At 36.2% G+C, this 26,855-nt stretch overlaps 1 protein-coding gene across 1 annotated transcript in view; it reads left to right on the forward strand.

Annotated features, from left to right (window-relative positions):
- NLK (nemo like kinase) overlaps nucleotides 1–26,855 on the forward strand; it is a 122,037-nt gene that overhangs the window by 62,805 nt on the left and 32,377 nt on the right. Inside the window, exons 2-3 of the mRNA XM_081115787.1 lie at nucleotides 2,584–2,713; nucleotides 11,322–11,377. Coding sequence (XP_080971913.1) covers nucleotides 2,584–2,713; nucleotides 11,322–11,377 — 186 coding nt within the window. The remainder of the gene's footprint in view (nucleotides 1–2,583; nucleotides 2,714–11,321; nucleotides 11,378–26,855) is intronic.

Raw genomic sequence — 26,855 nt, forward strand, 5'->3', positions numbered from 1 at the left:
GGTCCGTCCGTCGTCCCCCCCCCCCCGGACATTTGTCAGTCTGTTCCATGTATCCGTGCCTCTGGTTCTATTTTGTTTGTCAGTTTATTTTGTTCACTAGAGTCCACATATTAGTGAGATCATATCATATTTGTCTTTCTCTGGCATATTTCACTTAGCATAATACTCTCCAGGTTCATCCATGCTGTTGCAAAGGGTTAGAGTTCCTTCCTTTCTTACAGCTGGGTAGTACTCCATGGTGTAAATGCACCACAGCTTTTTTATCCACTCATCTACTGCTGGGCACTTGGGCTGTTTCCAGATGCTGGCTATTGTAAATAATGCTGCTATGAACATAGGGGTGCATATATTCTTTCCGATTGGTGTTTCAGGATTCTTAGGATATATTCCCAGAAGTGGGATCTCTGGGTCTAAAGGCAATTCCATTTTTAATTTTTTGAGGAAACTCCATACTGTTTTCCACAGTGGCTGCACCAGTCTGCTTTCCCACTAATGGTGCACTAGGATTCCCTTTTCTCCACATCCTCGTCAGCACTTGATTGTTGATTTATTGATAGTAGATGTTCTGACAGGTGTGAGGTGATAGATACCTCATTGTAGTTTTAATTTGCATCTCCCTGATGATTAGTGACCTTAAGCATTTTTTTCATATATCTATTGGCTATCTGTATGTCTTCTTTGGAGAAGTGTCTATTCAGGTCCTTTTCCCATTTTTTAATTGGATTGTTTGTCTTCCTGGTGTTGAGTTGTATAAATTCTCTATATATTTTGGAGATTAACCCCTTATTAGAATAATCATTAGCGAATATGTTCTCCCATATAGTGGGTTTCCTTTTGGTTTGGTTTGGTTGGTATTTTTTTTAAGCAACTGTCAAGAATGTTAGGTCTTTTAGCCTAGTTGAATTACACTTCAAGCTATTGAAGAGTTAAAAATAATAATACTTAATTGTTTTACCAAATTTTCAATCAGTGAAAGAAAGAAGAGTCTTCATGTTATTTAAAAATACTAGAATGCACCATTTAAGACTTTCATGAGCACTTAGGGAAGGAAGTAGTGATCACTAAGATGAATTTATAAGGAAGTCATAGTATTCATAAAGAAGTTTGCTATGGTTTTTAGATAGATAAGTCGATAACAGGAATCCTTTATTTTCAGGAAGGCAATTTGATGAATGTGATTACCTTGTGCACAAGATGGAGAAATAAACTGAGTGATTGTAGTTAATTAAATAATTCAATAACCATACCCAAGATTAACGATTGGATGTCAGTCTCATAGTTTCTAGTGTTGTATCTGTTGCAGAAATCTCTTCTCAGTTCTGTTTTAAACTTTAGTAGTTTGGGTAAAGGTAACTTTTATTTATTGATTTGAGAGAGACAGAGAAACACTGATTTGTTGTTCCACCTATTTATGCATTCATTGGTTGACTCTTGAATGTGCTCTCACCGGAAATCGAACCCTTAACCTTGGGATATTGGGATGATGCTCTAACCAACTGAGCTACCTGGCCAAGGCTACAGGTCAGATTTTTAAATGACACACATCTGGGAGGGATAGCCAAAGCATTGGATGACTGAAACAGGAACCAAAAGATAGCCGTAGCTGGGAATGATTGGCAGGAATCTAGCAAAATAAATCTGACAGGAATAAATTATACAAGGAAAACCGTGATGATGGGTGGAAGGAATTAAAAGGCTTTATGTTAATTTATGGAGAATCAATTTGCCAAATGGGCAATTGGCCATATTTACCAAATTTATTGATTTTTTTTTAACTATTTGATTTAGTATATATTAATTGGGTCCAGTCAGAAAAATGGAAACCACACTAGTATTTCAAACATAGGGAAATACAGGGAATTGGTTATACAGGTGATAGAAGGCTAAAAGAGTACAAAGGGGGACACTGAGCTGTAAAATAGTAATTACGGAGGCAGCTATCATACCAAGAGCTGAGAAACAAAAGGAAAGAGGCTATTGTAACCTAGAAGCTATAGCTCTAAGCTGGCACTTAGTCTTCTGAGGAGGGCACACTGTTCAACTACTGGTGGTACTGAAGTCTTTATTACTAAAAGTTGTTCATTTATATAAGAAGCCAAAATATTTAAGTTATGTTCCCTCTGGTGAACTAAATGTGGTAACATCTGAATGAACATCTCTTCCATCTTGAATTTGGTTCTGAAAATAAAGCTTATAAAACTAATTTGATGTCTATCATGTTAACGTTCTGTACTTTTTTTCCTCCCATCTTGAAAATGGCTTTGCCACTAATATTCCTTCTACCTCAGATGTACTTGCTAATAAATAAGCTCTCAGAAAGAGTAACTTTATAGGAATTTGGACAGGGATTAAAAGTAAAGGAAAAAGCATGGCAAATGAGTTGTGTGGGCTAAACATTCCCTTTGATTATAGGTGTGTACTTTTTTTAAATTTCTCTCACTGACACCTTAAGCATTATTAAGTGGATTTAATATTAGTTTTTAAGATAAAGATATTTGTCCTGCTCTGAAACATTAAAGAACAAAGTTTGGAATTGATGTCTTTGTCTTTTTTTTCTCTCCCCCCCAAATATTGCTTCTTTAGGTCAGTAACAGATCCAAGAGATGGAAAGAGAGTAGCACTCAAAAAGATGCCCAGCGTCTTCCAGAATCTGGTCTCTTGCAAAAGAGTCTTCCGGGAATTGAAGATGTTGTGTTTTTTTAAACATGATAATGTAAGTGAAATTGGTGTTTGGGATAAACTATTTCCTAAGTGCGCTTAATTGTATTAGTAAAGAACAAAAGAGAGTTGAAAAAGACACCCGCGACAAATTAGACCCTTTTTGTGAACAGTGAGCAAGTTTAAATGAATTCTGAGATTGACAGATAAATAGTAATTGATGTAAAGCAAATGTTATTATTTAGTTGAGGAACAATACTAATATTCAACATAAAAATAGAGTGTAATATGTACAATGAGGTGATTTAAGTAAAAATAATTGGCCCCTGGTTTTAAATGCTTTATTTTTACCCTTTAGTATTTCTAATCACAGATTAAGTTAAAGATGTCGGGAAGCAGATTCACCTCTTAAAAAACAGTGTAGCTCCTAAAGTAACTTAGGTTAGCTTTGTGTGGCTGTGTTTAAATTTGTTAAGACTTAGGGGCGAATAGAATCATTGTGGTTTGAGAGATAGCTTCACCTCATGTAATCCTGAATTAAAAGTTAGATACATGTAAAATTTACCTTGGGGATGTTAGCATTGAACTCTTAGTTTTCAGTTTCATGTGAAAAGAAAAACTGCCTCACACTCTGCATTTGGTACTCAACCTCTGTGATATTTTAATTGCTGAAGTGAAAACTTGGTCAGAAAAATAGTAATTTCTTGTGAGTCTGATTGCCTGTTTACACAGGAACCTTTAGAACTTTGGCCAAAGTGTGGTTCTCTCTTTAAGAGAGAAATTCGTGTAATTTTGAAGTATTAGGTAAAACTAGGAAAATCAAATTTATGGTATGTTTACTTGAAGCTCCTTGGTTTGACATATTTCTTTTATTGATTACCCCTCTGGAAATCATTTTTCTTATTAATCTTTTTTTAAGTTATTGCTATCTTTGTCAATTGTAACTGTCAAGCAATGTGTTTGTTTAATTTTTAAAAATATCATTTGTTTCTGTTTTATGACTGGTCCCTCAAATTTTGGAAGTGGTTTAGAATGATAGCAGGTGCTTGCTTAGTTTGTGCCTGAGTACTACCCTAGCATCTCCATCTTCAAACATGGAGAAGGTAAACTTTAAGATGAGTCTTCTGAGATTAAGATTTGATTGAGTAGAAGGAGAAGAAAGGAATGTCATGATGAAAATGACATTTGGAAAGATTAACCTGGCTGTTAATCTGTACGAACCATATGTACATTATCAGACACTCAAGTAATGGTATTCATAGTGAAGAAATATTTTGAAGGTGGCATCAGAAATTCATTCATTAAGGGTTTCAATGGTTTATTCAGATCTGTCTTGGCTTCTTTTATAAAGGAGGGATGGTGTAATAGGCTTCTACTGGTATCTTTTTTCTCAGGACTCATTCCCATAGAGTAACTATGGGAACTATAGAGTAACTAAATCACACAGATAGTGTCAGAATGAGTTGTGTAAGAAAAGAAACAAACTGAATTCCTGAAAATCACACCTATTAAAACACAACAACCGCTGTCTGGAGCTCCTAATAAGCTCTATCATAAGAGAGTGCTGTGACTTCTGTGGGAATATTCAAAAGTGAGGCAGAGGGAGATGTCATGTCACCACTGTTTTATGCATAATAAATTTATGTTATGCTCTGTGATCTATCTCCAAAAGCATCTCAGGGCCAACATACCTGGTATGTGTGGAATGTCTAAGAGGCAACTGGTATTTGATATAGTTAAGCCAACAGATGTTTATTAATTGTGTCCTGTTTATAGAGTGCAGTACTAGGTCATGTGGAGGGTACAAAAAAGTTTAAAACATGGGTTTTTTTTAAGGGGAGTGGACCAGGTGTTTAACACTTGTTACTATGTCTCGGGGAGTATACCAAATGCTTCACATACATTAACTCATTTAAACCTTAAAAATTTTGTCACATATGGCTTGTCAGGATGACAAGGATGGAGTAAACCAAAGCTTAGAATTAAGTAACTTGCCCAAGGTGAAGGTGGCACAGGATTAGAGTCTAAATCTGCCATGCTTCAGAACCCATATTCATTAATTTGGTAAACTTTTATTGTACACATGCTATATTCCTAAACTACATTAGCTTCTAGGGGTTTCTACCCTCAAGGAGTTTAGTAATGTGGTAAATACTATGATAACGGTGCTATGGGAAGACTGCCTGCATGGTTAAACGTTACTACAGGACATTCTGTGTTCTATGCATACCAAAAAACAGGAAACCAAACCTAGAAGTATTTTAGAATCACGAGTGAGCCTTAAAAATGCAGATTCATGGGTCTCATCCAGACCTACTACATTGGCATCTCTGGGGTTGAGGCCCAGGTAGCTACATTTTTTTAAGCTTCTCAGGTGAATGCTGGTGGACAAGTACCATAATATTAAGGAGAAGGTACAAATTGTTTTGTGGACTTAGAAGCTTAAAGATGCTTTAAACATGGAGAAGGTAAACTTTAAGATGAGTCTTCTGAGATTAAGATTTGATTGAGTAGAAGGAGAAGAAAGGAATGTCATGGTGAAAATGACATTTGGAAAGATTAACCTGGCTGTTGTAGGAAGGTTGGATTTTGATTTGGATGGGTTTTTGTGTGTCAGAACAGCTACAAAACCCTAGGAGGCTTTGTGTTTTCTTTTGAACAGAACCTACAAAGTCACTATATCAGATTCATTGATTTCAGGTGATCTGACTGAGATATACACACACACACATACACACACTTTTTCCCCCCTTAAAAGTACAGGCTGTTGATCATCTTAAAGGATAGGTTTACCTTGATGTAATATTAGGAAGACGGAAATGGTTTTAACCTTTGTAAAGATTTATATTGTTTAGGCTTATCACTAGTGTCTAGTCAGAATATGAGCTATTACAAAACCTGGCAAAATATTCTTTACTTTATCCACCTGTGCTCTTGTGCAAACGTGTACACACACACAATTGTCATATCAGCATGGAAAAGAGATGATTCATTTTTTTTCAATCTTGTACTCCTTTGAAAATCTGATGAAAGCTGTGAACCCTTTCTTGGAAAAATGCACATACACACAATTTTATGTCATTTAGGCTTTCACTAGTCCTCTAAAGCCCAGTCAGAGCCCCCTTGGGAGCCATTGATTCCTGCTAAGAACCCCTTATAGTACAGGTTGTGGGCTTTTTTTTTTCCTTAGGCAATAGTGCCAAACACTCAGTAGGCAATCTATTTAAAGAATAAATGAATGACTGAAAGTGCTAGAAAAAGAGAAATCTCTGGGTCTAGAATGATAACCTCAGTGATCTCTCTCTTGGAGATACCTTTTCCCAGTCTTTTAGTTCTGGAGTACTCTAGAGAAGATGAGAGGATGCAAAGAGGAGATAATGGAGGCAAAGAAGGATCATTCGTTTTCCTTTGTGTAGTCTCACCTAACTCAAACAAGGCCTCTTTGGGTTCATAAGTAGAACAAAGAATCATACCAACATGGGACCAATAGGACCCTTCTCTAAGTGCAGACATGTGTTTGGCTATAGACATTATTAATGCTAGCGCTTCTGCTAAGGAGTGTAAAAAGGCAAAGGATGCTGTAGGTTAGGTTACCTTTGAGTGAATTTGGTTTTGTTTGCTCTGTGCCTAAAATTTGTGGTAGTGGGCAAATTCTTGATGCATTTAAAATAATACCCTCTCTCATGTTCATGGATTGAGAAACTCATAGTTAATAGATATGTTTTCCCCAAATTGAACTGTATATTCAGTGTTATCCCAACCAAAATCTCAGCAGAGTTGTGTGTGTGTGTGTGTGTGTGTGTGTAAATTTACAAACATACTAAATTCTACGGAAATCGAATAGGCTTAAAGTAATTCAAGACAATCTTGCAGAAGTTGAACAAAGTTGGAGATTCACACTTCCAGGTATTGAGACATATGAAGCCACGGTAATCAAGGCAGCACAAGGATAGACAAATAGATTAATGGAACAGAATAGAGAGTCTATAAACTGACATACACGTATGATTTACGAGAGAGGCCACTACTGCAATCCAGTGGGGAATGGATGGACATTTCAGTAAACAGAAATCAATTATATCCATATGAAAAACCTCCACTTCACAGTGTATACACAAATTAATTCAAAATGGATCACAGACTTAAATATAAAAGAGAAAATGATAAAGCTTCTTTAATAAGACATAGAAAATATCTTAATGACTTTGAGATAAGCAAAGATGTCTTAGTTGAACAAGAAAAGCATTCACCATTGAAAAAAAAGATGATTAAACTGGACATCATTAACATTAAGGGTTAATGCTCATCAAAAGTTAGAATGAAAAGACAGACCTCAGACATATATCCAGCAAAAAAACTTGTTTCCAGAATATATTATGTGATAGAACAATTTTTTAAATAAATATTTAACATTTGAGAAAGACCATTAGAAATAAATATTTACTTGACATTTTTCAGACTATAAATTCTGTATCTAAGCATATATCTTATACAGAGCTTCTACAAATTGAGAGTTTTGTCCATCAGTAAAAGACTTAAGAATTTCACAAAAGAAGGTAATCAGATGGCTAATGAGCATATGACAAAGTGTTCGAAGTCTTTAGTTGTTAAAGAAATGTAAATTAAAACTACAATGAGATACTACTGTATACCCACCAAAATGGCTGAAATAAAAAAGCCTGACAACACCCAGTGTTGGCAAGGCTGTGAATCAACTGAAATGCTTATCATTGCTGGTGAACGTGTAAATTTGTAAAACCACTTAGGAAAACTGGATTCCTGCTGAAGCTAAATATACACCTACCCTGTGACCCAGCAGTTCTACTCCTTGATATACTTAAGACAAATGATTGCATATATCCACCGAATGGCCTGTACATGAATGTTCATAGCAGTTTTATTCATAATACCTAGCAATTGGGGGGGTGTGTTTATCAGCAGCACCCTGGGTAAGTACATCGTGTTGCATTCCATTCATGTAATGGTGTGCTCCACAGCAGTGAAAAGGCGCCCCCAGCCACATCAACATGGGTGGCTGATTGATAGGCTTGTTCTCCCCAGAATGAGCTGTGTGGTCAATGTAATCCAAACCATGAATCTCCCAGGTGTAACAGTAAATGAAAGAAGCCATACACAGAAGACTCTGTGATTCATTTTGTATAAAGTTCAAAGACAGGCAAAACTAATCTGTGGTGATGGAATTGAGAATAGTGGTAATCTCTGAGCAGGAATGGGTTTTGACTGGAAAGAGGCAACGAGGCCTTCTGGGGTTGTTGAAATGCTTAATTTCTTGATCTGGATTTTAACCATGGAATAAAAATTTGTCCTGTTACATACTTTGTGTGTGTAAAAATAAATTGAATTACTATACACTTAGGATTTGTGTACTTTACTATATGTTACAACTATAAAAGTAATAGTAATAACATAGTCCCTACCTTAAGAACTTAAAATCTCTTAGGGGAGTGAGAGAATAAGGAGGGAGCAGCTCCTTTGCCAAACATGGGATTTAACTCAGTTCTGTGAACAGTTAAATTTCTGGCCTTTATTTTTGGGATTGAGATTATTCTCAATTGTTTTATTGATAAAGGGCTGACTAAAAAAATGAGCCACTTACTCATCGTGTAACCAATTTACAATGAATCTTCTAATATCACAGAGGTTAAAATTCTAAAAAGCAGCTATCATCTCAGCTTTTGTCCAGTTTGTAAGAGATTTGAGAAATCTGCTGAAACACTGTTTGGTAATGACCATTTTTTTAAACTTTAGTTCGTTTTTTAATTAGACAGGTATTCCTACTTTTTTTTGTATTTGAGATCCTTCAAAGGATTGATGGTATTTTGGGATACTTTCGACTCTTTACAAGCATCCTGCTATAATTACAACATAAGGTTAATCACACGTAGGTTATTCCCACAAATAATAGTGGGGTTTTAGAGGGACTCAGGCTATTTAAATAAATAGGAAACCAGACATGAAGTATGGAGGTTAAAGCTCTGCTACTGTTTCTTCTCACTTCTGAGATTCCTGCATCATTTCTAGTGGTCTTAGCTCTGTTTGTGCCACCTTGAAACACTATGGAATGCCATCCTCTGATAACATTTTGAGGTAGAAAGAACAGGAGTAAAAAACAATAGGCTGTTAAAAAATTCCTTACAGAGTTTAAAATATTTCACCTTTGAAGCTAACAATCACAGCTAAATGCTTGAGCGCAAATGTCTAGCCCTGTTTTGTATGGCTTTTCTACAAAAAGCCTCATTCTTCTCTATCAGGGTTTAAATGTATGGTTGTCACTTTCCTCTAGGTAACCTCTAATTATAGCAGATAGATTTGAAGTATGAAATAGCTTTGTCTAATGGATGCCGTCACTCATTGCATTCTGTTTTCCTGCAAGACAGGATGTATGTTGTTCAGATACAGAGTTTAGAGTCCGAAAGATGTCAAGTAAAACATTAATTTCTAACTGCCTTCCTCAGGCATCAAATACTCACGTTAAAAATTGTTCTATCACATAATAAGAAATGAAATTACGTGTATTTTTGACACTAGCTAATTATAGGCTTTTTTAAATAATAGAAATGAAATAATTTTTAAAATGATTCTTTCAAGAAACTGGAAAATCTGTTATTTTTCTTAAGTATAAACATTTTAATTCAAAAGGAAAGATAGATATTCTTCATAATAAACATCTAAACTATTTTAAAACCTTTATGTTTAACTAGTTTTAAAGTGGGTGAAGGCTTCATTACAGAAGGTTTTAGTTTAATTTAAAATTTTAAAGTGACAAATGCTTGGCTGAAAAAAGAATAACCTTTAAAATGAACAAGTTTTCTTCCACATGTAAATGCAAGGGGGAAAGAAAAGGAGATGAAGGAGAAATCTGTAGGTTAAAATTTAAAAGACATAGCCCGGCTGGTGTGGCTCAGCAGTTGAGCATCACCCTATGATCCAGGAGATTGCAGTTCGATTCCTTTTCAGGGCACATGCTTGGGTTGCGGGCTCAATCCCCAGTAGGGGGGGTGCAGGAGGCAGTGGATCAATGATTCTCTCATCATTGATGTTTCTCTTCTCTCCCTTCCTCTCTCTGAAATCAATATATATATATATATATATATATATATATATATATATATATATGAAAACCATTTTTTAAAAAAACTTAAAAGACATAAATCAACCATAATATGTAAATCTTATTTAGCTCCTGACTTTAAAAAAAAAAAAGAAAGAAAATGGGAAAGTTGAGCAATGCATATTTGGTGGTATTAAGAAACATTATGCATGCATATGCAGTGGATTGGTCATTTCTTTGTTTTTATTCTTAACAAACTGATATTAATTCAGTTCAAAAAATAAAATAAAAACATCAAATTTTTATAACTGATAATTGTGTTTTTTTTAAGTTTTTATCTTTTAGAAATACTGACTGATGCATGGCTGAAATAAACCTAGTATTTGCTTCACAATTACACAGGGAGAGCAGAGGATATAGATGAAACAAGAATGGCCATGTGCAGATAACTACTAGGTTTACATGAGTATTTACATAATTACATGAGTATTTTTTATACTCTTCTGCCCACTTTTATGTGTTTGAAATTCTCCATAATAAAAAAAAAATTTTTTTCTTAATACACTAAGCCCCAGATCAGAAAAATCGAACTTGTACTACCACACAGTTTACTTCCTATTGAATAATGTCTTCCATATCCTTTGAGCCTGGTATTTTTCATTAGCAAGGTAATGAATTCTTAAATGTGACATCATAGTTGGGACTTAAAAGAGTAGCTAGACAGCTGGTACGAGAAGTAGGTCTATTTGTCATGTTTTGATGGCTTTTTTTATAAAGGACTTGAATTTCAGATGCCTTAAAGTCTTTTTCCCACCCTCATGACTTTTTTGGGGACTTGGAATAAAATTCAAAATGCTTAATATAATTTAAATAAATTTTATGTGATTATCCCTTGCCTTTCTCTTCTGTTTTATCCCAGCCTGTTTTCCTCCCACCCACTGTGTTCCATGAGCACTGGCATTTCTGCTTCTAGAATCGTCCTGGTTCTTCCTTGCCTTGATGACTTACATTTGCCTGACCAACTTCTATTCAGCCCTCCACTCTTAGAGCAGTGTTACCTCAGGGGAGCTTTTCCTCCCCACTCCTCTTTTTCCCTTCATAATAATAAATGTCATTTGCTATTTGTTTATTGTTTAATGCCTTCCTCTTCCCTAGTCATGAGAGCAGGAATATCAGTTTTGTTCTTATAATGCAAGAGCCTGCCACATGCCTGCCAGGTAGAATACACTTATTAAACATTTTTTGAACAGAGGCATAAAGGAATGAATGGCAGGTATGGCTCTTCATGCTCTTAGAGCAATACCAATTATTAAAAATAGGACATTTCTTTCTAATACTGTCCTATGCAGGAGATCTGATAGCATGTAGTATAACCCAGTTGCCTCTCATTTGGTTTAGGTAGAATTATCTTTTAGATAGTAAGTTTACAAACCCATCTGAGTCTCTTGACTGATAAATTTAGTTAAATCTCAGTGGGCAGTTGTAGCTAAGCCTTAAATCATTGAAGTGTTAATAGTATTTACTTGCATTTATGTCATATGTTGTTTCATTTTTAGTTCTCTAAATTTTACTTTTTTTTCCTTTTTCTCAGGTACTCTCTGCCCTTGACATACTCCAACCTCCACACATTGACTATTTTGAAGAAATGTATCCTAACCAGGGAATGTGAAAGAAGGGGACAATTTTTTAATTAACTTGTTCTTCTAGCACCTTTTGGGGTTCATGCCTTGAAAGGTATTAAATCTCATCCCTGCAGAAATGGTTGAGTACCTGGAACCAGGTAATTTTTAAATCCCAAGTATCTGACAGAGCTTAGTCTGATCAATATATCCTGATTGGTGATACCACAAAACAGGACTTCTGAGCAAATATTTTACTTAACTGTAATATTGTCCTTTTTTCTACCTCTTGGGGTAAGGTGAAAATTAAAGAGATGATGTAAGTTAAATGTTCCAAGTTCTTTGGAATAATGGCCATGGTCATGGTCATGCCCGTCACTTAACGTTAAGTTTCTGTCAGATGCAAGGCACAATTCTAAGTTCTTTACATATATGAGTTTATTTAATCCCTATAACAGCCATCTGGGGGACGTATTGTGATTATTCCCATTTAACAGAAGAGGGAATTGCACAGAAGATTAAAACAAAAAACTTGACCAAGATTATAGCCCTAGTAAGTGTTGGGATTAAGGTTCAATTCCAGGCAGTCTGACTGTATAGTCTTGATTTCAGCCCCTACATATATGATTCTCTCAGAATAGAGACTTTAATATTCTCCTATTACTACTACAGTTAACATGTAAAAATAGTGTGTTAGGTATCATGGATAATAAACTGTATAATAATGCCTGGTAATAGCTCCTGGGACTATGCATGGAAAAAATTAAGACATAAGTTAGGCCATCTGACATTCCCAGGCCAAACATCACCGTTTACCTATCATTCTGTACTTAACTTGGTAAAGCTTTAAGTGAAAGACAGGAAATCCTAAATCTTTAATTCAGTGAGCTCATGATAGCACCATTATTCACTCAAGGCTTTTTATTAGCAATAGGCCTGTGACTCAGAATGGAAACCAATATAATAGCAAGAAGCTTTTTCTGATTGAGCAGTGCGCTAAACGAAAATCTCATTCTTACGTAGGTGGTAGGTAATTCCATACTAGACAGTTATCTTTGATAATTTCCTTGATAACTCAGAACAATTAAGAACTTCCCAAAGGGAAAGAGAACCACTAAAGTGACTAGGGAATTGGGAAACCGTGTAAGGTGATTGAATTGTCACTAATCAACATTGGGATGTTTTGATCAATAAACCAGAAGCTATTGAATGCTGTAATCCTTGATGATATTTTAACCCATGAGTCTCTTATGGAATTAATCTCTTTGTAAAGGGTTAATTCAGTGGACTTGGGGTACTCCAACCCTGCACATTCCAAAGAAGGGACTGGCCTTTGACTGACTCCTGGCTGGAAGAGTGTCTTTGTACCTGAGATCTTGGGTCATGCCAAATGGCTCTGACACACCCTTTTTTTTAAAAGAACAAAATTAACCTAAAGATAGAAGAATTGAGAAAGCTCTTTTCTCCTCAACTATTTGTCAGTAGTAGCAGCTGAGGAAAAACTTCAATGGTGGGAAGGAAATCCACATACTAAAAACATTCCTATGAGTGTGTACTACTATCTATACCTCTTTGGAAGTAAAGTTGCTGACACCAAACCTTGAAATTAGAAGAAATCCTTTTTAGTAAATAAGAATTTTACAGTATTATAGGCTGTGTCAGGAGTCCCCATGATCACCCTCAGGTTCGGTGATTTGCTGGAAAGTTCTCAAGAGAACCCAGGAAAGCTGTTTTACTCATGATTAGAGATTAAAATCAGCAAAGGAAAAAGGTACATAAGGCAGAGTTCAGGAGAAACCAGGCACAAAGTTCTAGTTGTTCTCTCCTGTTGGAATTGCACAGGGAGTGCTTAATTCCCCCAGCAACAGTGTATGACAACACAGGCAATATTGTCAACCAGGAAGGCTCACCTGAGCCTTGGAGGCTAGGGCTTTTATTGGAGGTCAGTAGGTAGGCAGAGAGCACCCAAGGAACTGATCTTAGCTACTCAGTCTCCAGCCCTCCACCCTTCTCCCCACCCAGAGTTTAAATTAATATGGCTCGACCAAGGCCCCAAGCGAACAAAAGCAGGTGTATACCATAAATCACATTGTTAGCATAAACTGTGTGATGTGGCCAAAGCCTTGGGTATACTGAGATACTCTTATGAGACAGGATATTGCAGGGGCACAAAGGTTATTTCCCAGGAGCCAGTCAGGGACCAGTCCTAAAGACTTGTGGAATGTGTAGGATTTGGGTAGTCCAGATCTGCTGCGTTAACCCTTTATTGAATATAGGCCTTCTGTGGGGAAAGAATATTTTCATATAAGAGAATTGGCGAATATGGGTATATTTAATAAGTGCCAAATATACTTAGATTCTCTTCACTGAACACTTAACTAGTTCATTATATATACATTTTCTGTCTTATAGTTGAAGCATGAATTATATATCAGGTATTAGTTTTGTGTACTTGGGTTTGTCATTCCTTTAAAAATCCTATGTGTGCTTCTATAAGCTAGGAGTTCTCAGTCACTTATTATTGAACATAATTTAATTGAACCTGGGAGATACTTGATTCATTATTATTTTAAATACTTGCAGAGCAAAAGAAAAGTTAGCACAGTTATGATTTAAAAACCACGAGTGGCATAGGTAGTATAGTAGCTCTTGGTAACTGATTTTCGCTCATTTCATTAACTAGCAGAATGTATAAAATTCCTTTCCCAAAAATTGTTTATAAATGTTTAAATAAAAGACATTGCCATTAAATATGTATGGTACCCTCTGATATACCATTTACTTAAATGTTTTACTTTTTTATTTTTTTACTTTCAGGTTTAAAAATTGACATTTGTTGCTTTCACAGTAATTAGCTGTCTACAGTTGGAAAAATCTTTCAAACCTAAACTTCAGTGTTCTTGTTTTTACTTGTATAATTTTTGACTATACGTATGAATGTTGGAGTGATTATCAGTATGAATATGTAAATATAAAACAGCTGTGTCATCTCTGGTGCGATTGGGATTGTTGGGAAGGCTGCTAGATCAGGCAAAGATAAGAGACTATGGAATTAGTTTCTGGTATGTCTTTATTTTTAAAGGAGAGGTCTTTAGAGGATTAGCCCTGGAACCAACCATAGCCTGAGAAAGGGGTAGGAGAGAAGGAAGTTGCTTACTCCTGTACTTATCAGCTCTTTAAATGGAGACCACGTTCTCCATAATCATGTTCATGCTCTTCATGTAAATCCATCATAAATGATTTTTGACAACCAAATTAACTGTGATTGATCGACAAATTTTTTAAAACCTCAAGACCTATTTCATCATCTGTTTAAGCTTTAAGAAACTCAGACTATATCATATTTTAGGCAAAATGTTCTAACTTTATTTTCATTCTGACACAGCAGCACTGGAAAGGGCAGGATTCAAAATGAGATGTCAAAAGTTTAAGGCTGTATGCCAGAGCCTTGAGCTTAATCACCCAAACTCTGCTTCATTCATTTTTTGAACAATGAGTTTTTGAACTTAAGAGTCAGAGTCATGCATTTAAACTGAAGCATATGCAGCACAGTTCTTTTTTTTTCTTTTTTTTCTTTTCTTTTTGTTTAAAATATTACAGATGTCCCTTTTTCTCCCCAATGACCTGTTCCACCCCATCCCATCCCCCTCCCCAGTCCCTCTCCCCACCATTGTCCGTGTCCTTGGGTTGTGCATATATGCATATAAATTCTTTGGTTACTCTCTGCCCCTCCACCCACCTGCCCTCCTCCATCCTTCTGACATTCATCAGTCTGATTTATGCTTCCATGTCATTGAATCTATTCTGTTCATCAGTTTATTAAGTTCTTTAGATTCCACATATAAGCAAGATCGTGTGATGTTTGTCTTTCTCTGCCTGGCTTATTTCACTTAGCATAATTTCCTCCAGGTCCATCCATACTGTCCCAAAGGGTACAAGATCCTTCTTCTTTACAGCTGCGTAGTATTCCATGGTGTGTATGTCCCACAGCTTTTTTTATCCACTCACCTACTGACGGGCACTTGGGCTGCTTCCAGATCTTAGCTATTGTAAACTTGCAGCATGATTCTTAAACATGATCTAGAGAGAGAGAGAGAGAGAGAGAGAGAGAGAGAGATCATTTAATTAGCTTATTTCCATTCATTTAGGTTATTTTCCAGAGTGAGCATGAGCTAGGAATCAAGAATGTGCTATTTATTCCCTCAGGTAATTTCAGCTCCTATAGGCTTCCCATAGTGAGAGCATTTCACCAAACTGGTGTTGAGAGTGGTACTTTAACACAAGACGTCTGTTTCATATGGGGTGCGATCAAAGAAAACAGCACTCTGTTCCAATACCAGAGAACACAATACTGTTGAACTTAATGAGAGCTTGATATATTAGTCCCAACATAGCATCTTCCCAGATGGTTTTTTGTGATATTTGATGTTTGTTTTATGCCCTAACTTTAGAACTTTACCCTCAGGGAAGATGTACCAGCAGGTAGTGTAAAGCACAATAGCCATTGTTGTTATCCTGAAGGAGCTCATGGTGCAGTGAAGATGATTAACAATTTTCGAACAAGTATAATACCAGGTAAATCAGTTTTACAATAGAGATATTAAGAAAAACTTTCTAAATTTTTTTTATTGATTTTTGTTGTTGTTGTTGTGGCGGGGGGAAGGGGAGAAACATCGATGTGAGAGCTAAACATCAATGGGCAGCCTCCTACACACCTCCTACTGGGAATTCAGCCCACAACCCAGGCATGTGCCCTGCCTCGGAATTGAACTGGCAACCTTTTGGTGCACGGGACAACTTCCAACCAACTAAGCCACACCAGCCAGGGCTTAACCAAATTTTCCTAAGTAGAAACAACTGTTTTGCCCTCCTCTCCCCCCAAAAAAGGAGTTTGGAAGACTGATCTGGAACTTCTAATTTTCATACAATAAGACATTTTAACTAGTCCTTCCTCTTTCAATCCATAAAGATGAATTACCTATTAGTAGAATAAATATATTTTCAATATTTCCAGGTGTATTCTTATTTTTCCACAAAACGTTAGGCAGTATCTGATATCTGTTGGTGGGTCCATGCATATAGAACATTCATTCCATAAATATTAGAAAGTGGGAACTGTGAACAAATGGATAAGGCACTCTGGCAGGTCTTCCTCTCCCCCCCCCCCCAGCTTTATAATTGACATATAACAGACCTAATACCTGGACAGAGAAGGCAGATCCCTTAAAATGGACCATTTTATTTTGTCTCTTCTTAGCTGCCATAAAAAGTACTCAGAAACAGAATTCTCTGGTATTCCTCTCCTAGATTCATTCTTCTAGGTTTTTGTTCTCCATATGTTTTGAATCCTCTCTGCCCTTCATAACTATTCCTTTTAATAACTTTGTCTTTGAAAATCTTCAACCAAAAATGAATTTCACTGGTGATGGGTAGCACTGAGTAGATAAGGTAAGGAAACATCCATAGCTTGACATATTGAGAGGTTTGTCCTTCCTTCAGACTGCTGTTTGTAGTTGTTTATACCACTGATAGTAATCTACTCTTGGTTTTAATGACATCACTCTTGCAGCTTTACAGTAGGTCAGACTGGAGTAAATTTCTCTCAAATTCTGATGGACAGAAGGACATTTGAAACCAGATTGTCTGGACACAGAAGTAAGTTTTTCACTGATAAGAAAGGGTGGGTGGGTCTAATTTGAGGGCTCATTGTCTATTGGAGAAAGTGTTAAGATTTGTTATATTGGCAGAAAGAATCATGATGTGGTTTATATGACTCGTGCATCCTTTATCCTTTGAGTGGATTAAGAGGTGATTGGAGAATTTGCCTCTATGAATTAAAAAAAAAAATTAGAGAAGTAAAATATTTCTAAACTAGGTAGAGGCTCTTCTTTCAAATAGGTTTGTGTGTGTGTGTGTGTGTGTGTGTGTGTGTGTGTGTGTGTTTTAATGTTCAGAAAAAAAAACAGTGACTGTTCCAGTTATTTCATTTGGCTTCTATTCCTTAGGTTTTGTATGTGTGCATTTGCTTTGGAGGGTTATGATGGTGGGAGATTAGTAGTCACCAGGCTTACCATCTACATTTGACAGGGTACTTTGAGAAGAGAGATGAGGTTTGAAATAACATAATTTTTTTTAGAATGCTCTTTCTATTTTATTGCATATGTGTTTATAGCCTTAGTGACAAGGACTCAGCCAACAGAAACTTTGGGCTATGTCAGAGTATATAGAATGATAACTTTCCAGGTTTTTTTCTGGCAGTAGAATTGATTTTTTTTTTTTGAGTCAGTTTTAAATTGCAAATTAAAGGTAGTTCTAATTTTTGACATTCTGTACAACAAATTATTTACCTTGAAAAGAAAAGGGAATTTGCCTTTGCCTGGGAAAGAGATTGTTGTATTCAAACATTTTAACAACATGACCTTTCATTCCATTGATTTCTATAGAGAAGCTCAGGCATGCTTCAGAAAAGGTCAGTGATTCTAATTGAAGCACACATGGATTTTTTTGTAGTTGCAAAGGCGCCCATGCTTTTTGTTGCAAAGAAGATGATGAGATTTAGGGCTGGCCATTTGTTACAAGAGAAAGCAATTCTCTCTGTGATGCATTGCTGTTTTTCTTTCACATGGAAAGCATTGTTTGAAATCAATAATATCCATAAACCAGATTTTCATTATCTATGCTACTTAATGCCCTCATTTTTATTTCAGAGGCAGTTACGTATCTGAAATCTAGGTTGAAATTTCCCTCCTCTGTGGACCAGATTTTTGAAAGAAAAAAAAAATGTGAGGAAAGATACTATTAAGTCTCACGTATTTATGGTTGTGAGGTTTTCTTCTTTCAAACAGGAATGGCAGGATTTCAGAATTAATTCTTTTTGTGGGTTTAAGCATGTTTTAACTGCCATTCTTGGACTTTTCATATAAGAGAACCCATGGCTTGAGGAGCCAGACTTGAGGATCTGCATACTACAATTTATTAAAATTCACTGTGTCCTTTTGAAAAAGATCACCTGACTCATATTTGTTCCAACATGTATCACACGAAGATGAAGACTTTTAAAAAAAAATTGTAGAAGTGTTGACCTATATGGCACCTATTTAATAAATAATATTGCAAGATTTCTTTTTCATAATCTGGCTTAATGTTGGTTTCTGTCCAATATTAAATTAAAGAGAGAATAAATCAGTTTTCATTATCTGAAATCAGTAAAGACTATTTAGGGATTAAAATTGTGTTTTCAAAGCTTTCTGTCCATGTTCTGTAGGAAATAATTTGATACAACAGGTTCTTCATTTTCTTCTCCCAATCCAGCTAAACCAGTTAAATCCCTTGTTTTGCTATATGAAAGGTTTAACACATCATTATTAGTTTTTCATATAACGTCAGTCACTCACTGCACACAGAACATTAAATGTGTTTAGACTTCAGTTAAATCGAGCAGGCGGAGCAGCATGCTATAGTCCTGAACTCCAGATGGTGAGTTTTTAAACCTGATAGGTAGCTATTTAACTTAGGACTATATCACAAATTTTCACATGTATACACAACTTGAGCTGTCCAGAATGAATATCTGTTACTAAAGTGCTTATTTAGCACTGCTTTCTTGACATATTTGCACAGCACCTTATCATCAGTAGTAAGCATTTGTTCCTAATAGTTTATAAATTCCCCCAGTTCTTAGTGACTCTAGCTGTATAATGAAAGAATTTTATTCTTTCCCTTTTGTCTGAGGGGTGGGAACAATCTAACTCATAGGCTGGTCAGTAGACCTAAACGTGGGAATGTGGAAAATTGACCTTCATCGCATATTCTTAGGGCAGCAATTGTCAACCTTTTTCATCTCGTTGCACACACAAACTAATTACTAAAATTCTGTGGCACACCAAAAATATATTTTTTGCCGATCTGACAAAAAAAATAGGTATAATTTTGATTCATTCAAACCAACAGCCACTGTTGGGTTGGCAGTTGCCATTTTTTAAATTTGATAATCTAAGGGAAAAGAGATCAGTGCCCTGACTAAATAGTCAGGTATTGCATGTTTTAAAAATTCTTGTGGAGTACTGGTGTGCCTCTTGCGACACACTGGTTAAAATCGCTGTCTTAGAGGATTGTTATATTAGGCAGCTACAGATCCTTGATGGCTCCTCCAGTGCACATTCTTGGTATCCTGCACTTGGTAGAGAGCTTAAACAATAGCACTGTAAAGCCAGCCTCCTGCTCCCTTCCTTCTTCCTGCTGTACCTCAGTATCCCTTAGCTTTGCTACTTGACAGAAGCAGTCTTGAGTTTAGAGACTTAGTAGCTATCACATCATGAGGCAGAAACAAAATCCTCATCTTCTGTTCATTTCAAAATCCTTAGGATTGGTTCAGGGCCCACCTAACCAGCATATTCTTCTAGCTCGAGGTAATGGAAACAAACTCTATTAAATATAGTGGTGAAGAGCATGGAGCCTAGAACCAGACTGCTTAGATTTGAATCCCAGCTTTGCCTCTTACTACCTGTGTGATCTTGGGCAAGTTACTTAACCTTCTGCGCTTCAGTTTCCTGGTTAATAAAAGGAGAATAATAATTGTACCTGCCTCATAGACTTAATGTTAAGGATTGAATTGGAATGGAAAAGATAGATGATTGATTGATGATGATGATGATAGATAGATAGATAGATAGATAGATAGATAGATAGATAGATAGATAGATAGATAGATAGATAGATGATAGATAGATGATGATAGATAGATAGATAGATAGATAGATAGATAGATAGATAGATAGATAGATAGATAGATAGATGATAGATAGATAGATAGATAGATAGATAGATAGATAGATAGATAGATAGATAGATAGATAGATAGGCAGATAGACTAACTGATTGACTGACATGGAACTTAGTGAACCATAAAGACAATAGGAACTGTGAACTTTCTGATGCAGAGTATGTCAAACCCACCAACATATGTCATTAGAAAGTTCTCATAAACAAATGGACTTTCATAATGGCCTGTTAGTAACAAACCTAGCCTGTTTATAGAGAGGATTTTTTAAAGAAGAAAAACAAGATGTGAACTCAAAGAAGAATGGGTTATTATATAGAGACGATTTAAAAGAAACAAGATGTAAACTGTTAATGAGGAATGGGTTGTTAACCTCAGCACTTCATATTCCCTTACCTGGTCTCCTCTTCCCAGAAAATATATGTAATATTCAACTTTCTAACACCTCCAAGCCTTTCATTCAGACTGCATCCACATTATGTCTTACTCTGCTGTTCTTATTACCTTTACCAAGCCTTCCTCATTAATTAAAAGGACATATCATAATTTCCTCATTCAGCTACCATCCCAAGAACCACTCCCCTTTCAAGCCCTATAGTAGTATTCCTTTCCTGGCTGCATAAAGATTACCTAAGTTTTAGTGTGTTGCCAATTCCTGAGGTGATTTAAAAGTTCCAACTCACAGTTGGAAGTTTTTGCACTCTGCCTTGAAGAGAGTCACTATACATAGCTGGAGCTACTTATTCACACCAACTCTTTGAAACACCTGTGTTCCAGGTGAAGCCAAAAAATTCTAAAGCTTGAATCTAGTCTTTTCACCTCTCCATTAAAAATAAATATCTCTCTAAACCTTCCCAGCTGGTGGGAATGAAATGCTGTCAGGCCTCTCTATTATTAGAGGGTAATATTGAATAACAACAAAGCCACCCCTAATTTGAGCTGCTGAAAAGACTCATAACCCCCTTATCATTCTCCTGAACTGCTTAACCCCCTGGTTAACCTTCCAGTTATTAGCCTCTTGACATATTTAATTCAGGTGTGAGAGTTTAAGAAAGCTTATAGGACGATTTATTTGATCGTTTTGCTATATCCCACTGTTCTGACTTTATTTTTTGAGGTTGGTAGACACCAGGAAGCATGTGTTATGTGGAGACCCAGAGGTTTCAGAAGCCACTAAATATATTAGACCTGCCTTAATTGGAGGATATGGGGAAGCAGTGGGGCTTTTAGCCACTTCATAGACCAGCTGAGTCTCCTGCTACCAACTCAATTTATTTGAGAGCAGTACTTTAGGGAACTTAATAGACCTACAGCACACTAGCACAAACCTGTATTTTAGCCAGAGTACAATTTATTTATGCACTACTTATTATGTCAGTTTGCTCTCTGAATACTTTATGAATGTCATTATTAAATATTAAGAGCACTGGATTATATAGTTGGTGATGGGTTTAATAATTATGTGTTTGATTGATAGTCTTTTCCTCTCATTATTACATCACTTAGAAGTGGCAAGAAAGCCAGGTGGTAGAAAATAGGGTTGGGTCAAAATGGCATTGTTCCAAAGGAAATATGTCATACATGAGCCAAACAAAGTTTTGCTTTGTGTGTGTATGTGTTTGTTGTTTTGGAAATATAGAATACTAATCAGATATGGGATACCAGTCTGATAGCTAATTTTTACCACCCTGGGCTCAAGATTTAAGATAACTAGCAGACCCTTACCAAAACCAGGAGACCCCCTATGTGGAGGTATACAGAGATCTCACAGAGATTAATTGCTTTTAATTGCTCCCTTGAATTTCCAATTTGTCCAAAACCAGCCCTAGGTCTCTCTCAAAAATAATATGCACTGTAGAAAACTTCTCTTGGTCTAAGAAAAGTTTTTTTTGCCCTCATAAAGGAGTGTGACTATCATGGACATACTGTTTGGTGACAAAAAAACACATGAGACCCCATCAATAAGTTAATAAAATTGTCCTCTTCAGCAGTGATACCCCTTTGAAATTGCCTGATCTTTCCTTTTAAGATCAGGAACTTAAAATAGCTTTTTTAATTGGTTACCTGTTTTGTGTTTCTTTTTGACTTACATTCTTTTGGCTTTTTCTTGGGAAGAAGGGGGAAGTGTTGGGAAGAAATAAGAACACAAGTCAGTTTGGCAGAGGCATGGACTTTGATATAAGGCAGTCCTGAGTTCAACTGCAAATCCCCTTCCCCCACTTCTAACATACTAGCTTTTTGACCTTGAAAAAGTTACTTGATACTCTTCCCTGAGCCTCAGTTTTCTCAGTGATAAATGGAGATAATTTTTCCTCGAAGGACTGTTGCAAGGAATTAATGAATTAATGAATGTAGGACATTTGGCATAGTTCCTAGCATATTGACGTTTAGTAAACTCAGTACCCTTCCTCCCTCCTACAACGATGATGATTGTAGCTCCCACATAATCTCTGTTCACCATGTGCCGGGCATTTGTATGTGATTCACATACAAGATCTAAACCCTGGCACTAACTTGTCTAATGTTATCAAGCTAGTAAGTGGCAGAGTCAAGATTTTAACCTCGTCTATGATTCCAAAACCTACACTACACTGCTTCCCACTGCCTAAATCCATTTAACTCCTCATTTAAAAATCCACTTCCTGGCTTTCTCTCTTCTGCAGTAGAATTATTTCATTCACCTTTTTTCTGAGGTTTAGTTAATCTTTTGAGACAGAGAACAGGTTAAGAACAAAGCCTGGGCTATAGAGCCAACTCTGCAGAATACTAGCTGTGACCTTTGGCCAGTTCCTTCACCTCTCTAAACCTCTTCACTTGTTTGTATAATAGCAATCATAATAGGACTGACTTCTTAAAGTAATGAGGAATAGATGAGGCTAAATAAATTTAAAGCTGGATACCTAACATATGGAAAACTCAATAAATACGAGCTATTTATTGATGCTAATGGTGACGATTAAACAAAGATGCTGTTGGCACCAGTCCTACAGCCTTTGAAACTGCTTGAGTAATCATGACTTTCTAAAAATAGAAAAGGACTCGATCATCTTACTTGTAATCGAAGGTCAGAATTTGGTGTCAGCATTTGTTTCTGTGGTGATTGTGTAGTTTTTTGTGCAGAATTACCTTTGACAGTTGGAGTAGTCAAGCTTTGTGACTTGGGGCTGATGATTGTGCATTCTTAGATTACTTCCTAAAATAGATACAGCATCATAGAGGTGGGCTAAACAGATATTGATTATAGTACAGATTTGTTTAAATTGGAACAGGATGTCAGGGGAAGCTTACCATTGAGTTAGAGTTTGCTGCCAAGCTCTAGATTAGTTTTCTACCTGGTCTTCTAGCCCACAATTCTTTTTGCATCAAAGAAAATTGTACAAAACTGTACAATTACACTAAACACCCCCTCTTTTCTTTGTCTTTCTGATCTATCTGATATTCCTTCCTCATTTCTCCTTAGAGGAGTCCTTATTTTTGCTTTTTCCTATTTTAAACTCTTTCCTCCAAGAACACATTTTCTTCCTCAGCAACCTTTGTGTGAGCCTAGCAGGGTTTCCTGCATATTATATTTGGGCACTATGCACTAACAGCTCTGGTGAGCATTATTCTGCAGACTGAATACTGGTGTGCCTTACTCTAAAGAATGTAATGTCATCGAGGTTGAATTTATAACCCATTAATGGTGACGTGTTTCCATAATTTTAGTATCTAGATTCTCAAAATAAAAGAAGGAAAGAAATGGAAAAAAAATTAATAAAAGAGAAAAACTTTGTACAAAGAAAAAGATTATAACCAAAAGCAAAATTAATACTCCATCTGTGGCAGATTTCATTTAGTAGAAAGTAGAGATTGCTATTTATTTCTTATATCTAATGATTCTAAAACTTGTATTTTAAACTTATCCCTCCCACCAAAGGCCTGCCCTATATTTTCAGCAATCTCTAGGTAAGACTTTTTTTCTTTTTCTTTTTTTTATGTCAGGAACTACTAGCCCAACTCTCTACCCCACCACACACAAAAAGTTAGCTGGGTGGTCCCTATTATATATATATATATATATATATATATATATATACACACACACACACATATATGCTAATTTTTAAAGTTGTCCTCATCCATTAAAAAAATTAGGGAATCTGAACCTGTTCAAGTAAGCATATGTGATTCATAGATACAGAGAAATGTTTATTGAATTTTCAATTTTAGCTTTGTCATTTAACTGAAGGGTGAAAGAATAAGACGTGAAGGAAGGAAGTGCTCAGGAGGTGGAAAGAGACAAGCAAAGAGAGTGAGGAAGAAAAACTTGCCTCTATGATTTTTTTAACCTTTGTGTTATTTTTCAGTTGTTGGCAAAAGGAGTATCATTATTTGGCCTTTCATCCTGACATCCCTCCCCCCCTCCCCCGCCAGTCTAGATCTGTTATATGGGAATAGTTCCAAGTTATTATGAGGATTAAATGAGATGATTTAGCCCTGGCCGGTGTGGCTCAGTTAGTTAGGTGTCATCCCGCGCATTAAAAGGTTTGATTCCAGGTCAGGGCACATGCCCGGATTGCAGGCTCTATCCCCTGTCAGGGTTCGTGCAGGAGGCAGCTGATCAATGTTCCTCTCTCTCCCTCTCTCTTCCTCTCTCCCTAAAATCGATAAAAACATACTTTTTTTAAAAAAGAAGAAGAACCATTCTTTTTTTTTTTTTTTAATGAGGTGATCTATGTTAAAAGTGGTACATAGTAGGCTCAAAAATGCTTTTTAGCAAACTGGGATTATTTCTTATTTGAGGTTGTGGCCTACTAGTGACAGAGTGAAGACTACTTACAATTCAGGTACTGGAAGAAATTAATAAAAGCACTTGAGTGGATTTGGGCAATTAGTTTAGACATCTTCGGATTCACTTCCATAAGGAAAGACTAAAACTCAAAATGAGAACAATTTGTTCTTTCAAATAACCTGCCTTTTGTTGTGAGAATTTGTTGAGATAATTCATATAAAATGCTTAGAAAGTGCCTGGCACATAGTGAGAATTCAGGAAATGTGAATTGCTTTTATTTTTTTTATCATGTGTGGGGGTTTTTTAATTTTTAAGGTGAAGCATTGTGGGAAACCAATGTAAGTATGTGTCTTTGCAGATATAAGTAAATTGCCCACTACAATGTACACATAATTTAGAAATTCAGTAGGAGTTGAAGAAATCATCATGGTTTCTTGGGAGGTTTAACTAAAGGGTTAAATCTTTGTAGTTGCTAGAATTTAGTAACTCCAATAAATTAGAGATCTGTCTCTTTAAAATAATATGTCTTGGTTGTGCTTCTTTTTTGCTTTTATTTCTAAGGGGCTGTATAAGATTAACAACCATAATATTGTGTAATCTTTTTTTTTTTAATTTTTATTTATTGCTTTGAGAGAGAGAGAGAGAGACATCAATTTGTTGTTCCACTGATTTATGCATTCATTGGTTAATTCTTGTATGTGCCCTCACTGGGGATCAAACCCACAACTTTGTTGTATTGGGACAGTGCTCTAACCAATTGAGCTAACCGCCCAGGGCACATTGTTGTAATCTTTGAGTGACTATATTGTAATTGCTTGTTTAATTGTTCATCTCCCTTGCTAGGCTATAAACTCAGTGAGGGCAGTGATGCTCTTGTACACCACTGCATTTCCAGTGTCTAGAGCAGTGTCTGGCATGTGCTACTATTCAGAATATTTGTTGAAGAATGAACAGAGTGACTTCCCATTTGAAAACACATGGCAAAGGAGAAATTCTGAAAGCTGCCTCATGTAATGAAGAATTGAATTTCTGATTTTTTCCTTGAAACCTGGTTTTTGTAACATGAAAGTAATGTCAGTCTCATGAATTTCATTTTCTCTTTTAATAGCAAACAAAGTGAGGCAAATTTTTATGGAAAGGGTCATACCTCAGAATCTTTACAACCTAGGTTGGAATCCAAGCTCTGTGTCAGCAGCTTAACCTCTCCCAGCCTTGGAGAGTTACAAATTAGGAATTATGAGGATTAAATGAAGGGGCATAGAAAGTGTCACATTGTAGCTTCAACAAAATTAGCTTCCTTTCTCCTTCTCATTGTACATTATTAGAAGTAATTCATCTTCTCTTTATTTCAGACTTATCTGCATACCGTGATATTATTTGGTTAAGAAATGGGAGTAGTAGGCCAGCTTCTATGGGAAGCAGCTCGGTAAGGTAGAGAGACCAGTAGTAGACTAGGAGTTGGGGAAACTTTTCCTAAAGTAGTCCTTGCTTTTTACAGACTGGGAATGTGACCTTGGGTAAATCACCCAACTTCTACCCTACGTTTGTGTTTCTATTAAGTGATATATTCCCCAGTGATTAATAATATTTGAGAAAGCCCCAAAAGGACTATTTTCTATTCTGTTATAAAGAAGCTTCTAAAATGTCACTATTACCCCCCAAAATTAACTCTAAAACAACACAGAAACACTGTTGTTTCTCTTGGGCACCTGACACATCAGAGCTGCCCCCACCCCACCCAGTACGTTACAGTTACTCATTCGCATCATTCATTTTTCTGAAGCAAATCAGTACATCTTGAAATCCATATTTCATGGAGCTACTTAACTAATTGCTGCAATCAGCAGCTATTTATTATAGTAGGGCTGGTAAATAGCTCTGAGGTTGGCATACCATGCAGAGTGTGTGTTTTATGGTCACATTTTTTAATGATGAGTTTTAATAGGGGAAAATGGT

The sequence above is a fragment of the Miniopterus schreibersii genome (assembly GCF_964146895.1).
Source record: "Miniopterus schreibersii genome assembly, chromosome: 16".
NCBI classification, from domain to species: Eukaryota; Metazoa; Chordata; class Mammalia; order Chiroptera; family Miniopteridae; genus Miniopterus; species Miniopterus schreibersii.